Source organism: Monomorium pharaonis, chromosome 8, assembly GCF_013373865.1.
Source record: "Monomorium pharaonis isolate MP-MQ-018 chromosome 8, ASM1337386v2, whole genome shotgun sequence".
In the NCBI taxonomy this organism is placed as follows: domain Eukaryota; kingdom Metazoa; phylum Arthropoda; class Insecta; order Hymenoptera; family Formicidae; genus Monomorium; species Monomorium pharaonis.
In genome coordinates this window covers 22,660,534-22,674,580 of record NC_050474.1, presented here as the reverse complement: position 1 = coordinate 22,674,580, position 14,047 = coordinate 22,660,534, and the positions used below count along the sequence as shown (strand labels likewise).

The following is a 14,047-nucleotide window of genomic DNA, read 5'->3' as shown; positions in this document are numbered from 1 at the left end:
TCAAATTTCAAGTTATACTTTGTCAGTGTAAACAGCATAACTCAATATTTCAAATAAAGGAATTTGAAAGCCTATTGTAGCACATTTTAATTTTTTCTTTGCCTTCAAAAAATTTTTTTTATTCGAAACTTTCTAAATAATTGTCTAGATTTTCCGATAATTTTCCTTCGCCCTCCAAATTCATTCGTCCGTTGCCGCTATATCGTCGTGGAGAAAATGGTGCGCTGCCAGGTGCAAAACAGTGAGAGAAAAAGAGATATAAAAAAAAAAGAAAGAAAGAAAAACACAGACTCGGTGCGTTTTCCGCGCGGTGCGGTTTCTTTACTTTACCACGAACGATCAATTCGGCCGTCCAGAGGACCTCGGCTACCGAATTGCGCGCCAGGCAAGTATAGTTGCCGGTGTGAGCGGCGGTGACGCGCTCGATAACTATGGCGCTGGAATGGGCGTCAATGTTGGTTACGCGCAGCCCAGGTGGTGTCTGCGAGTGCTGTCGGAGATCGTTAATGGTTGCGGCAGCGGCGGCTGCGGCGGCAGGCCCGTAGGCGGCGGCCGCCGTGCCGGAGGCGGAAATCTGCTCGCCGTCCTTCGACCAGATGATCGTGAACGGCGGATCGCCCTTCTCGACCATGCAGGTCACCTGGGCCCGCAGACCCTCCGACAGGTCCTTCTTAAAGCTAAAGGGGGCTATCGTGGGCGGAACTGCACAAAAAAGAGAGAAAGAAACAGATGATTGTGAGTGTGAACGTGAAACGAGTTTATCCGGGCGAGTCTTCTGCTGCCGGCTGCTCGTTGCTCTGTGCCTTCGTCCTGGACGTCGTCGTCGCCTTAAGAGATCTGAGAAATCTTAGCTTAACTTTATTCGGGATCGCGGGGGATCAGCTCGCAAAATGATTCAATCGTATTCGGCGCGGAATATTGTCCCCGTCGTCGTTTACCGAGTTCGAGACTGAGCCGCGGAGACTCGACGCAGACAGAAACGCGCTGTCAGGCGAAACACGCCGAGATTAGTTGTACTTTGACTTGTCGCAGTTAGTTTCACGGGTCGATTAACAACAGCGCTGATCCATAGCTGATCGTGCTCATCGACCGTGTGGTCGAGTTGAGAAATCGCTGAACACCGGCAGTCCCGAACTTCTTTCGTCTCGTTAAAATTGTTGATCAAAGTGAGCGACATTAACTTAATAATTGTTCCTATAACGTCTTGCATTATGAGAAATCGTGTCAAAGATAGTCGCCAATATTGGCGGTGCTCGACTTACATGACTCCATCATTATGGACGAAATTAGATATTGATCGTTAGGCAGACCTCGGGAGTGACGTTTAATTATCCTCCCGGCGATACGTGTCGTATTTTGTTGTGTGGTCGCGTAAGTGTATTTGTACTGGAATTAAAATAATATTGAATTAAGGACAGAGACAGAGACGAAATTAAAATAACATAGCAAGAAATATTGCATTATTCCATCAATGTCGAACGAGATAGCGAGATACGCTCTCGTTCTCGACTCGCGCGGTTAATATTAATAATATTCACTCGCGTGAAACGTGAATTTTAAACTTGTTCTCCTGTATCAGTTTATTTTTCCACGAATTCTCCGTAACGAAAATAATCATCATTTATTCACCATCATTTTATTCAATTTTATTCCTCTCGCTTTTTATTAACTGCCATTATCCACGCGAATCGAGAATAATTCGCGGTATCTTGCTGCATCAGCGACGACAAAAGGGTTACGATCCGTGATGGCGGTACAAACTACGTTTCCGAGTTTCATGAGGGACGGGTATGTGTGTCTCTCGAGTGTTTCGACGCTCGCGTATTTCCGCGAGAGATACACGAACGGCGAAAACAATCAAGCGGAGCGAAAGGGGGATCCCTTTTCGTACCCGGTTGTCGACTTTTCGACAAGGGGGCACACGGGGAAAACAGGGTAGGGTACGTCGCGACGAGCGTAATGCCGCGGAACGACAATAATAACTTGCCTCGTTGCACCGCGCGCGATACGTATGTACGTACGAAAAGAGGGGAACACGAGAGCCTCGAGGGTATTAGAACAGAACGTGGGCGGTTGTTTGAGAATAATTGAGGAACCGCGCGGGTAGAGGGAACCAGATAGCGCAGCGTAACGTGAGTAATGCCCAAAGAGGTCTGTCGCGCGTATGTACGTGGCGATACATATGTATATATAAATACTCATATACATGTACCAAGGTGGAAAGAGAGAGAGAGAGAGAGAGAGAGAGAGAGAGAGAGAGAGAGAGAGAGAGAGAGAGAGAGAGAGAGAGAGAGAGAGAGAGAAAGAGAGGAGGGTAGAAAAGGGGTAGAGGACAGAAGGTTGGACGCGGCATGGAGAACTCTCGGGCGAGGTAACAAAGAAGCTTCTCTTGCCGGAGACGCCGCGTGATAAATTTCGTCGCATAGTTTCGGCAAGTAAAGCGGAGACGCGAGAGTTCTCTCCCTCGTCGAAGATAATTTGGCGGTCGACGGTCCTTAATTGGCGCCTGACGTTATCGATAGCGAGCACGTGACGTTAACTTAGGTAGGCGGTGGGATCTCCTTAGATTAAAATAATAAATGCACGACAAGCGCTCGTGATTTTAATTCAGGAATAGTTACTCTTTTTTACGTAAATAATCACCTGGGATAATTTTTACAGTTAACTAATTATTATTAACTTAACTATTATACGTATAATATGTTATTGATTGCTCTATAATTTATTAATATCTAAGAAGATTATATATATTTTAATATTTCTAAAAAAAGTAAAAAGAAATCAAGAAAATGTTAAACAAATGGAAAAAACATATCAAATAGTTTAATGTAACAATATTTCAAGAGAAATCAGTCAATAAAACGTTTTTATATTAGGCACGTTTTTGAGATTGTATATTCACAAAGAACAATTATTTAAAAAAGACAAAATACATTATATAATATCTATTTCATAGCAATTTAAAATAAAGTTCTCTAATATAAAATGATTTTTATTGTATTTTCTCTTACAGAATTAATAAAAAACTTATTTTATTAAATTTGCTTATTATATTATATGCAAAAATATATGAAGTATTTTTCGATCAAAATGAAAATAAATATAGAAATATAATTTTTTTATAAAGATATTATAACATATACTTTTTAATACTTAATTTAATTATAATAATACTCAACTTTATTTAAATTCATATTATTATGAATTTATATTATAAACTCTTACCATACTTAATTGATTCTATAACGTAAATGATCATGTACATAAGGTGATTCACTTCAGCTATTTTAAGTATTGTTAAATTCAGCATTATAAGTATACAATAATTTGTTTTTAGTGTTGCAAATTTAATCTCGGAATCTTTAAAAGATATGTGAATTTGGATTTAAAAATTCATTGAGGTGAACTTTGTTTTTTCAATGCTAAAGTGTCAAAAATAGCCCAGGTAATTATTCTCGAGTTAAAATAACGAATGCACGACGAGCGCTTGTGATTTTAAAGCGCCGGAATCTCTCGATCACACAAGAAATGATTTAAAAAGGATTTAAAATTAAAAGTTCTTAAAAACGTAATCAAACATTCAAATCAATTCCAATTCTTTTTTCAGCTTTCTAAGCTTTTAAAGATTCAATATTTACGAGAAAGATATAAACAGAATTAGAAAGGAAGCTCGAAGAAATTAATTCCTGACGGCGTGGTTACTCGCTCGTGGGTTAATTTCATCATCCGTCACGTAGGTTAAAGCACAAAATAAACAAATTCGTAGGAGAGACGCGATCTCTATTTCCCTGTTGTTTATTCTTTGCTTTGTCAACGAAACGCCAGTAATCACCCTTGGGCGATTCGTTCGTACGTAACGTTCATTCGCTCGTCGTCGACGAGGGCTTCGTTCGTCCCTTCGCTCGCAGCGATTTGCTCGTTGAAAGAAGGAGTGCTTTTAATGCGCACCCCGTCTACGACGGGGAAATGTAAACGCGCGGATAGCTGGAAGGCTGTCTCGTCTTGACGAGGGATTGTAATACACATCGACGCGCGTATCCACACGCGTATCCCTTTCTTTTCACTCTTTGAGCGACAAATATCTCGCCTCTGTTTTCGTGCTTCCTCTCTAATAGAACGGTGGCTCGATGTAATATCGCGACGAGATCCATTACGGCCATGTAATCTTCGGCGAAGTCTCTCGCTTCTTCGCTTTAAATCACGTCCGATCGAATCCCGTTGTTTCGCGCCTGGGAAAAAAGCGATCAGATCATTTCGACGAGTCGAGGAAAATTTGCACGAGAATATCCGCTTTTCACTTTGCCATCGAAGTCGCGATGATTATTTTTCTATCCCGGATTCCTCTTTCGCGCTTTGTATGCGAGATTCGCCGCGGTCAAGTGGTCTCGCTTGGCACGGAATTGCGCGTCGATTAATAGCAATCATCGCCCTTTTCCCCATTTTTCTCGTTATACGACCGCGGTACTCGCCAGCGAGCCGCCAATGGAAACATGCATATCCGCCAAGTACGGGAAGAGAGCTTTTAGTGGAATAAACCCCGGGGGGAAAAAGAACTGAGCGTGCCACATCGACTAAGGAAGTAAAACCGGCTATTGTTCGACTACAAAAATCGATTTTAAAAATCAGGAATAAATCCCTAGATATTTCAGAGAGAACTTCTTCAAACTGCATAATGACAAGATTAAGATCCTCCTTTTTACAACCAAATTGAGACAAATTGAGTAATGAAAAAGATTTTAACAGGATAAAAAATAAAAGGGAATTCAATTCCCTAAACGGTGCAGATTTGCATCGTTTTTTTTTTTCTGTTCGAACGAGAAGTTCGGAGGGAAATAGAGGCTAGAGGCAGGGACGGTATCCGGCATGGCATCTGGCGGTTTGGCCGGTTGCTGCGTACCATGGACCAGGAGGGACGCCGTGCGAGACGTCTTGGCAGCATCGTTGCTCGCCACGCAAGTATAGTTGCCGTTATGCGCGGTCGACGCGCTCTGTATCCTCAACGCGAGATCAAACTCGCCGATCTGGTGCGTGTTGATATCTCGCGTCCCCTTCAACGGCCTGCCGTCCTTCAGCCAGGTGATCTTCAGGGGTGAATCGCCCTCGCTGACCGCGCAGGTTACGTGCACCCGCGCGCCCGCCTGGATATTGACGGGAAAGCTAAACGGATCGATTTTAGGCGGTACTGCAAATTACAGGAAGTACGAAAGTTTATTTCACATTGCGATGACGTGCGATCGTCGTCGTCGTCGCACCGCGCCGAAACGAGTCAAGTCGAGAGAAGAAAGAATCCTAGTTCATCTCTTCGATATGTGTTCAGGAAATAGCTCTGTATCAGCGGAAATATTCAATATATATATTTCCGATTTTTACGATTCGATATTCTATCGACTCAAAAAATTCGGATTGACGGCACTTGAGAAGCTTCAATATTACGCGAGCTAAATTTCTCGAAAAAAATCGCGAGCATTTCTATATCCTACCTGCGTGCTCTTTACTCGCTCGACGTAATTGCAGCGTAAAAAGTCATGCATCTGAAATTGTCATTAATCTGAGGAAACTTTTAAAATAATTAATCAATCAAATTATACCATCTACACATTTAAACACTGCGTGCCATTAGAAAATTCTTTGGAATCTTACAATACTAGTTGTGTTTCAACGGAAAACATTTCTAATTAGTTGAGATAATAATGAACTTTGTACATTCACGTATTTCACGGAAAAAGACATCTATTTATCGTAAAGAGAAAGAAATATTCAGTTTTTCAATTTATAATAATTATAACTTAATAATAACTTGATATTGAAAGATTTACAGATTTTTTTACAATTTCGAAACGACAACTGCCATTGTTACTGTATTAGAGCGACAATAAATCTGCTTCACTTGAATATTAAAAATATGAACGCATGGAAGGTGCTTTGTGAAATAATTTATATCTCGAAATATTCCAGCACTTCGAGAGAGAAGTCTCCGAATGGAGAAGTATGAATGTCTCACACGCGACAGGAATGAGGCGACGTAGGGGATTTCTTTTTAAATCATAGAAAGTTCACCGCACTTTCTATCATGCACGAGGCGAAGGAGTCCCGTTCGATCTCGAAAAAAATAAAACATGTGCTTGTAGTTCTTCCATCTACCCTTCGTCTGTATTATACCTACGGGAACGCACTATATTATACGCGTGAAGCGCTACAAATTTTCCTTCGCTTCTACGGCGATTCTCCGCGGTATCGAGCCGGTATGACACGTATCGAGAGGAAAATTGTCGTTCGCTCCGAGATAAAAATCCACAAAACGTCCGCGATTCCGCGCACGGCTATCAATTTAAAATTCCTCCACGAAGAGAGATATAATATATCGATCGCATTTCATATCGATACGATATTCTTTTATTAGCCGCTTCCTATTCTAAACCGCGCGATAACTCGTGCCGAACGTCGTTTGTATTCGTCATCGAATAATGTATCGTTGTTTCACATTACGATTTCCCAAATCGATTGAATATTTTCCAAATCAAAATTCGACCGGCGGGAGAGCGACCAAACAGAAAACGCGAAAAGTCTCGCGTTTAACGGCGTGTGAAAAATCCGCGAACGACATGATGCGCCGACGAACAATTTCTTCCGATAAGTCGACTCGACGTCCCGGCAATTCATCGTGAAAGCATTTCGTCGCGATTACAGCCATGACGTTTGGGTTCGTCGTAGAATGGACCGAAAATCTCAGCAAAGCAGATGTCGTCATCAACGATGATTGGAAAAAACAGTTTGGCAAAAGAATCTAAAAGTTTAGTCGAACATAAAAGACAAATTTTTTAAACCATTAAAATAATTTTGTAAGATGCTTAAGCTAGAATGATACATAATTTTTTGTAATATTGTCCATGAACTTCCTTTATAATTATTTGGATAGTCCAGTCAATATATTTTCAGATCTAAATCTAGCTGAATTTAATACTGGCAGTATTTATTTGATTAATAATTAATTAGTCGTTTTGAGTATTAATAGAACCACTGTTAGTGTTTCTAATACTTAAAATAATATATTTACATGCACATAATTTTGCGGAACATTGTGTTGTTCCAATTTAAACTCCAAAAATCTTCGTGCGTGGAGAAGGAAAAGTAATGAAAGAGAATAATTATGCAGGAACGACATGACTTTACCTTTAACTTCTATGTGAATAGTCTGCGAGTCGGAGCGACCCTGCTTGTTCTTCGCGGTGCACGTATACGCACCGCGATCGGTGCTGCTGTCGACTCGATGCAGCACCAGCGTGCCGTTCGCAGATACCTCTTGACGTCGGCTGGTCGGTAATATTTGACCATCTGCGAGGAGAAAGTGCATCGCGTTTCATACTTCGACAACTTCTTTCGAATGAAAAAAGGCAGTAATAATATAAAAGTAAAATCTGTTCTAATCAATTTCAATAAAGCGAATAAATACAATTTTCAGCAATTTTATATTCCTGTATTCGAACTGGAGCGAAATTATAATCACAAAAGCGTTTTTCTTTGCCTGCGACCAAGAGTTTTATTAATTGAAAGTCACGCGGTATGGAGGTGCGATATTTAAGTTTAAATTATGTATTTGCTTTCCATTGCGCGTCACAATCCGCGCGACCATGGCATTGTGGAAATGCGGTTTTCCACTGATTTTGCACCATCCTGGCGATGTCATGGCGGCGCAGTCGAGTGTTCAATATGCTTCTATAGCCGGCAACCGACTTTGAAATTGCCGCCGAAGGGAAGTTACCTTAGTATATTTCGGGAAACAGATGAACACAAAAATAACAGCGCATGCAGAGTGCAATAGTTTATAATATTAGACAAATAAATACTGAAAAATAATACAAAATATATTTCCTTAAAAAACAGGTACAAAAATTAACTTAACAAATGACACCTATAATTTTTAGAACGTGTAATTGTAAAATAATATATGATATAATTCATAAAAATTATAACTTAAGAATTTTCTATCAGATATTTACAATACATGTAAAAGTAAAGTGCATGGGACAAAAAAATTAAATACTTGCATTATTACATGTACAGCATATAAATATAGAAGGATAATATAAAGTAAAAATAAAAATATGAAGCTGGTAACTTCTTTCTACAGCTTCTTTCTATAGCTATTAGACATTTTCGTAGATCTTTAAAAACTCTTATACCGCGATGCTTAATGGACTAAATGGCCGTAGGTGATCGCGCGCGGTTGCGCTATCGTGCGAGGGGTGAAGAAAGTTGGCGGAACGATCGTTCGAAACTTTCTCGAAGTCGAGTTCATTATTACGGAGAAGGAAACGTTGGAAGTTTGCCGCGGGCAGGACGGTCGTGATCCCGGTCGAAATAAAAGGATTTCCCACGCCTTCTCTCGGTATTACGCGTCAACCCGCCTTCGTCCGCGCCGAGGAACGCGAGTTTGAGGAAAAAAGCGTTCGATTTTCTTCGCCTCGCGCTTTTGCGAATAGAGATCTCCGACGAAGACAAGGGAAATTTTCTGAGGAAAGCGCGACTTTTTTCCGGTCAAAGACGCAACGCCGCTGCTTCCTTATGCGTTCCTCGTAGCATCCCGAGTATTTTAATCTTCGCGAGCGCGCTTAATTCCACCATCCACCACTATGGTGTTTAGTCGGACAAATAAGAGGAGCGGCACGTACGTAGGTCGATGCACTTCATGAAAGCGGGGAAAACAAGTTGGTTTCGGTCACGACGAAGCCGTGAGGCTTCGAATTAATTGCTCGCGTGATGCATTGCGACTACGAAAATGTCTCTTATTCAAATACATTTCATAAAATTCAAATACATTTCAAATACATATTCAAAATTAAGACAAATATAATTGTGAATAAATAAAACACAGTTCATGATGAATCGATTGCGTCAGAATACCTAAAAAATAATAATAATAAATTCTACCTCTAAAAATTGCGAAGATTTTTAGTTGCATATGACCGACTTCAGTCAAATCGTTGCAATATTTTATAGGAAATATGGTGACATAAATGTATAACATAAAATACAAAAATATGTCAACGTATAAATCGAAAAGCATGTCGATATCACATATCATAGGTTTCGCTACAATGTCGAGGCGACAATTTTTTAATATCGAGTGAAAATTGAGTAATTCAATTTCGCGATAGACGATGCAGAAGTTCTCTGAAATCCGCGGTTTGAAAGTATCGCGAGCGATGAAATAATAAAGCAAAAATTTCCCGATAAAAAGATCATTTCTTCTGCTATCCATACTTTTCAATTTGCAATGTACAGGGTAATATTAGTAATTGAGCACTTTTATACACAGAATAATGAAAAGAATCGATTCATGCTAAAAAATGTAATTCTATTTTTAAAAAAATTGCATTTTGAAAGTGCATCAGTGCATTATTCGAAGAATACAATCACAGATGATAAATCATAAATAGTGAAAAAATATTTTCCATTATGATTCACGAAAAACCGTGGATGACTGGCATAACAGCGAACCTTTCTCCCAGGTGATGCTGGCGATCGGGAAGCCCGCGACAGGGCACTTGATGACAGTTGTTTCACCAGCCACGGCGGCGTAGTTTCCCATCGTTCGTACATGAGGCAGCCCGTAAATGTTGAGCCGGGCGGCGTGATGCGCCTTCGCGACGCGATTCGCCGCCGTGCACCTGTACTCGCCGCCGTCCTCCACCCGCACGGCGCTTATGTTCACGTGGGATATCACGTCGCCGTGCACCGTCACGTACTGGCCTATCATGAATCTGCAAGCAAATCGGTTTCGCTAACCTATCTGCCGAGTGCCGACAGCGATTTTCCGCCAGCGAGGAAACTACGCGACCCCATTTTCACGTGCAGTTCGATATCGTCGACGATCCGCGCTATGAGACTCTTTTGTCGAAGGAATTCTCAGAAATAATTGAATTTTTTTAGATCTCCTTCGTCGTTCGCTAAATTACACATCTGAAAAGAATTTTAAAGAATAAATATGTTTTGTTAGGTTTCTTTTGTATCGAAATAAATGTTGTGTTGAAAGAAACTCGATACGTTTCGGAAACGTAGCCTGTAAAGATAAAATTTACCAACTTTAAAATAATTGTTTGCCATTATTTCTTCAAAATTTAAAAATTAAATGGATAAATTTTTATTATAATCATTATACTTGGCACACTTTAATTTTTGAGATATCTGCCGATTACAAGACATCTGTTTTTTTTTATGCCGGACATTGCAAGAAGACATTTTCCTCCGTTTAAACGATCTCTCTTTCCTCTCAAGATCATTCTTATCGCGATTCGCGCTACCGGCCATAATCATTCGCCGACGCGTACCGCGGAAATGCGAAATTATCTCCTCTCCCTGTCGTCGGCAGTTATGCGAGCGCCCGTTAAATCCATCGCTCAGAATCCGGCCGGCTTTTAAAAACGTCCAGACTGAACAGCGTGATTGGTAATTTTCCTCTCAATTGGTTCAGAGAATCGAAGCCCGCGGGGATCTATCGAGGCTCCCACAGGATACGCCCACTCCGCCGGATAGAAGCCTTGCTTCCACAACGGTTTCCCTCGCGTAATACCTCGGGGTTAATAAGCGCGAATAATCTCCCCGCGTGTGCATCGTCCGTCGATTTTTAGTACCATAAACTTTCGTTCGACGAAAGAAAGGAATCGAGCAGTGGCTCGTGTTTACCACGCCCGCGTTTTCCGTTCTCTTTCGAGAAGGAAAACTGCTCGTCTTACCTGTCGTTTTGCGGAAGAGGAAACCCATCCAACGCCCAGGAAAAGTGCGGCGTAGGGTTACCCATCGCGATGCACTTGAGCGACACCGAGGGGCCGGGCTGCATCGTCTGCTCGATAAACTTGTACAGAAGTTGAGGTGCAGCGTCTAGAAATTCACAGTTATCGAAAAGTAATTTACTCATCAAGTGTATTATCGAAAAAATATAGACAAAATTATGATGTACTAGGTGCACTTCTGAAAGTTGATTTAACAATTTTACAATTAGTTAAAATTGAGATTGCAGCCATTTTAAATATCGTCAAAATCTTTAATTAAATATGGTTACTTAAATTAAATATGGTATTGTAAATCGTATTTTATTAACAAGTTTAAAAAACTTTTTTATTTAATAAATTGGTGCTCTGTTTGATTTAATGCTTGCAAACTTTGTTTATTAATGTTTTATAAAATATTATTAGTTAATCTCTTTTCTATATCGCGAGAAAAATATTCTATTTTGGAATTTTGATTTAATAAATTGGATCATAGTTTTATACGAACCGACATAAAAATTTCGAGATATCAGCTATAACATCTGCGGTAGGAGAGGGGTTGTAATTTTACGATAACGGAAAGAGTGTTTACTTTCGCTCGCTGGATCGCGTAACAGTATTACCGCAGGTAAACTACAACCAGTTGCAGCTGTAGAAATTTTGAAATTACGGTATACTTCGCGTAGCAGTTCGTCTAAATCTACTCCACATATATGCGCACAACTCGCGCAGACGGCGGGAAATATTCAGAGAAAATCTCCGTGCGATTGTCGGGATTTTCTTCAAATTGTCGCGCAAAGTAAGAAAGAGACGGAGAGAAAGAGAGAATTTCTCAAACCTCTACCTTGCCCAAACAAACCCGTATCTCTAGACAAATGTGACACTGAGATAAACTAGAAAAACCGTGCAAATACAAACGGAAGAAATTGTATAAAAGTAATTTCGCAGAGCGACGACAATAATTTCATTATAATCGATTTCAAAGCCTTAACCCAAGCTTTAATTTAATTAATTCAAGAGATGATAGCGAGAGTACTTTATTAGTAAACATCGGCGATTCTTTTGGGCTGTCTCGATCTGCAGTAGTAATCGGCGCGAGCTGACTATCGTGGAGAATGCGAGTTAGCTTCTGCCGGAATGTCGGAGTGCCGCCTGAATCAAGTGCATCCATCGCTGCGCATACGCGCGTTCATGCTGCACGCAGAGATAGTGCGGAGGCCCGCCTGCGGCGGTCATCGCCGTGGAAATGGCCCTGGGTCGCCGCAAGGCGGCGGCGGCGGGCACGCAGGAGGGGAGGGGGTATTATGCACGCAACATTTACATGACAACCCCGACAGTGCGCGCGGGCGGAACTATCGATCTGCGGTTTGACGCCTGAACTCGAGTGCCGCTCGGTGAATTAACCCCAAATTATAGAGCCGACAATAACTCCGAGCGCGCGCGGACGAACAGGGTGGATGGCCGGGTCGAGTTGATTCGAGGCGGCTGTTTACCCCCGTGGCGTAAATCAGAATGGTCCCCCTTTCCATTCGCGTCGCGTGCCACGCCCCGCCTCCGCGTTTCGTTGCCCGTGAATCGCTCGTGCGACGTCACTTATTGTTGTAGATGACATGCCCGCGACCGACTTGCGTTTTCGTTGGTCGTGCGACCGTTCATCTTCCCCGAGAGTCGGCGAATCAAATTCACGCATGGAAAGAACAGTCGGTGATGAAGTGTCTAAACGTTTAAATGGAAACAGCTCTGGAAATAATTTTTCTAGCCCGTCAAAATAATTACGTAGAACGCTCAAGCTGATTGCTAGAAAATTAAAACTTTTCTATAGCATTCCTCATCATGCTGGTACATCCCCTCGTTATTCTGACGGTCCAACAAAATTATTTTCTAGTTAAATTTTCAGACGCTTTTGCAAAATCGTTCTTTCCATATAAATCGATCCCTTGAGAATCCCAGGCTTTCCCAGGATTTTCCAAAACCCATACAAGCTTGTAGGATTGCACTATGGATTTATTAAATTCCCAAATAGGGCGAACGTAAAATACAGGCTTACGTAACTTGAAGAGGGACCTAAACTCGCGAAAGCTGCCACATTCAATTTCTCCACGTGGTAGTTGGAAACGTCCTTCTAACGCACATCTCGGTCTCATTAATTTACAAACGGAAATGAACATATAGTAGCGGGAGGTGACACAAAGTTAAGTGCATAATTAATAACACGTAATGATGATTACTGCCCTAGTGACGCAATTCTGGTCCTGGTTTCGTCAAGCAAAGACGCGACCTACTTCCGAAAAGCTCTTCATTTTTGCTCGTTTATAACTCGAGAACTATTAGAGAACCCTGACATTTTCATTAGAGGCTAATCAACTTCAAACTGGTCAAAGAACCTGCCATTGAAATTAAGCTGGTTCTGAAGCGCTGCGTCATTCCATGGCGCTTCCATTTTTCTCGCTGCAACAGCAACGCGCCCCTTTCGTATCTCCGCGCTGTCGATGCGCGCAAAATGTTTCCATTAGTTTTGGCGGGTTATATGTACGTCGGTCGATCGTGTATATATCGCTTTCATACGGGGAGGATTGGTATAATCCCTGACAGATTTGCAGCGACGAGTGCCACCCGACAACGTCGATTCCACCATCGACATCGTCCGCGCGACTTTGTCGCGAGCGATTACTCCGGGCTTTTACACGATACCGGGGCTTTGTGTCATTAATGCATGCAAACATGCCTGCAATTCATTGAGACCGATGATTCCGCCGCGCCCTCGTTATACACCCCTCGCCTGCGCCGCCGATTCGATGGCGCGCCGTCAACAGAGTGGAAGTTTGCCAGGAATCGGGACCGGAAAATAATTTAACGCTCCGCGAGGCCCGCCTGGCTTCGTGTTTAATATCGCGTTACGTGAAATTCACGAGTGCGGAAAGAGCGGAGAAAGTATTATCAAAATATCCCCGATAGCATTCCGTGACGATAAATTGAAAATACAAACGATTAAAGTAAACTTTAAATTATATCTATATGACAATTGCAACAATGTCCGCGAAGTAATCGCAGATAAGTAGACATACGAGGATTGTCCACGAGTGAATGTATCCTGTATAGGTATGTGTACAACACAATACTCCGTTTCTCTAATCTAGCAAGACACAGAGAATCGCTATATATATATATATAATCCAGGATTACTTAACCCCCGACTATCGGTGCGCAACTTAACCTGGGACCCTATTACATCAACGTCGCTTAGTACTAACCGCGATTTAAAGCCGCTCTCCACCGCCGCT

The 14,047-nt window shown here is 41.7% G+C and overlaps 1 protein-coding gene across 3 annotated transcripts in view; it reads right to left on the bottom strand.

The window, feature by feature from the left end:
• Nucleotides 1-14,047, bottom strand: part of LOC105839353 (Down syndrome cell adhesion molecule-like protein Dscam2) — a 146,516-nt gene that overhangs the window by 20,235 nt on the left and 112,234 nt on the right. For 2 of the 3 annotated variants that reach the window (XM_036291265.1, XM_036291266.1), the window contains exons 8-11: nt 10,734-10,878; nt 9,499-9,761; nt 7,171-7,332; nt 331-702 (exon numbers count right to left, since the gene is read on the bottom strand). In XM_036291265.1, coding sequence (XP_036147158.1) covers nt 331-702; nt 7,171-7,332; nt 9,499-9,761; nt 10,734-10,878 — 942 coding nt within the window. Of the gene's footprint in view, nt 1-330; nt 703-4,897; nt 5,183-7,170; nt 7,333-9,498; nt 9,762-10,733; nt 10,879-14,047 lie in introns of all 3 variants that reach the window. The other variant, XM_012685613.3, reaches the window with a different exon arrangement.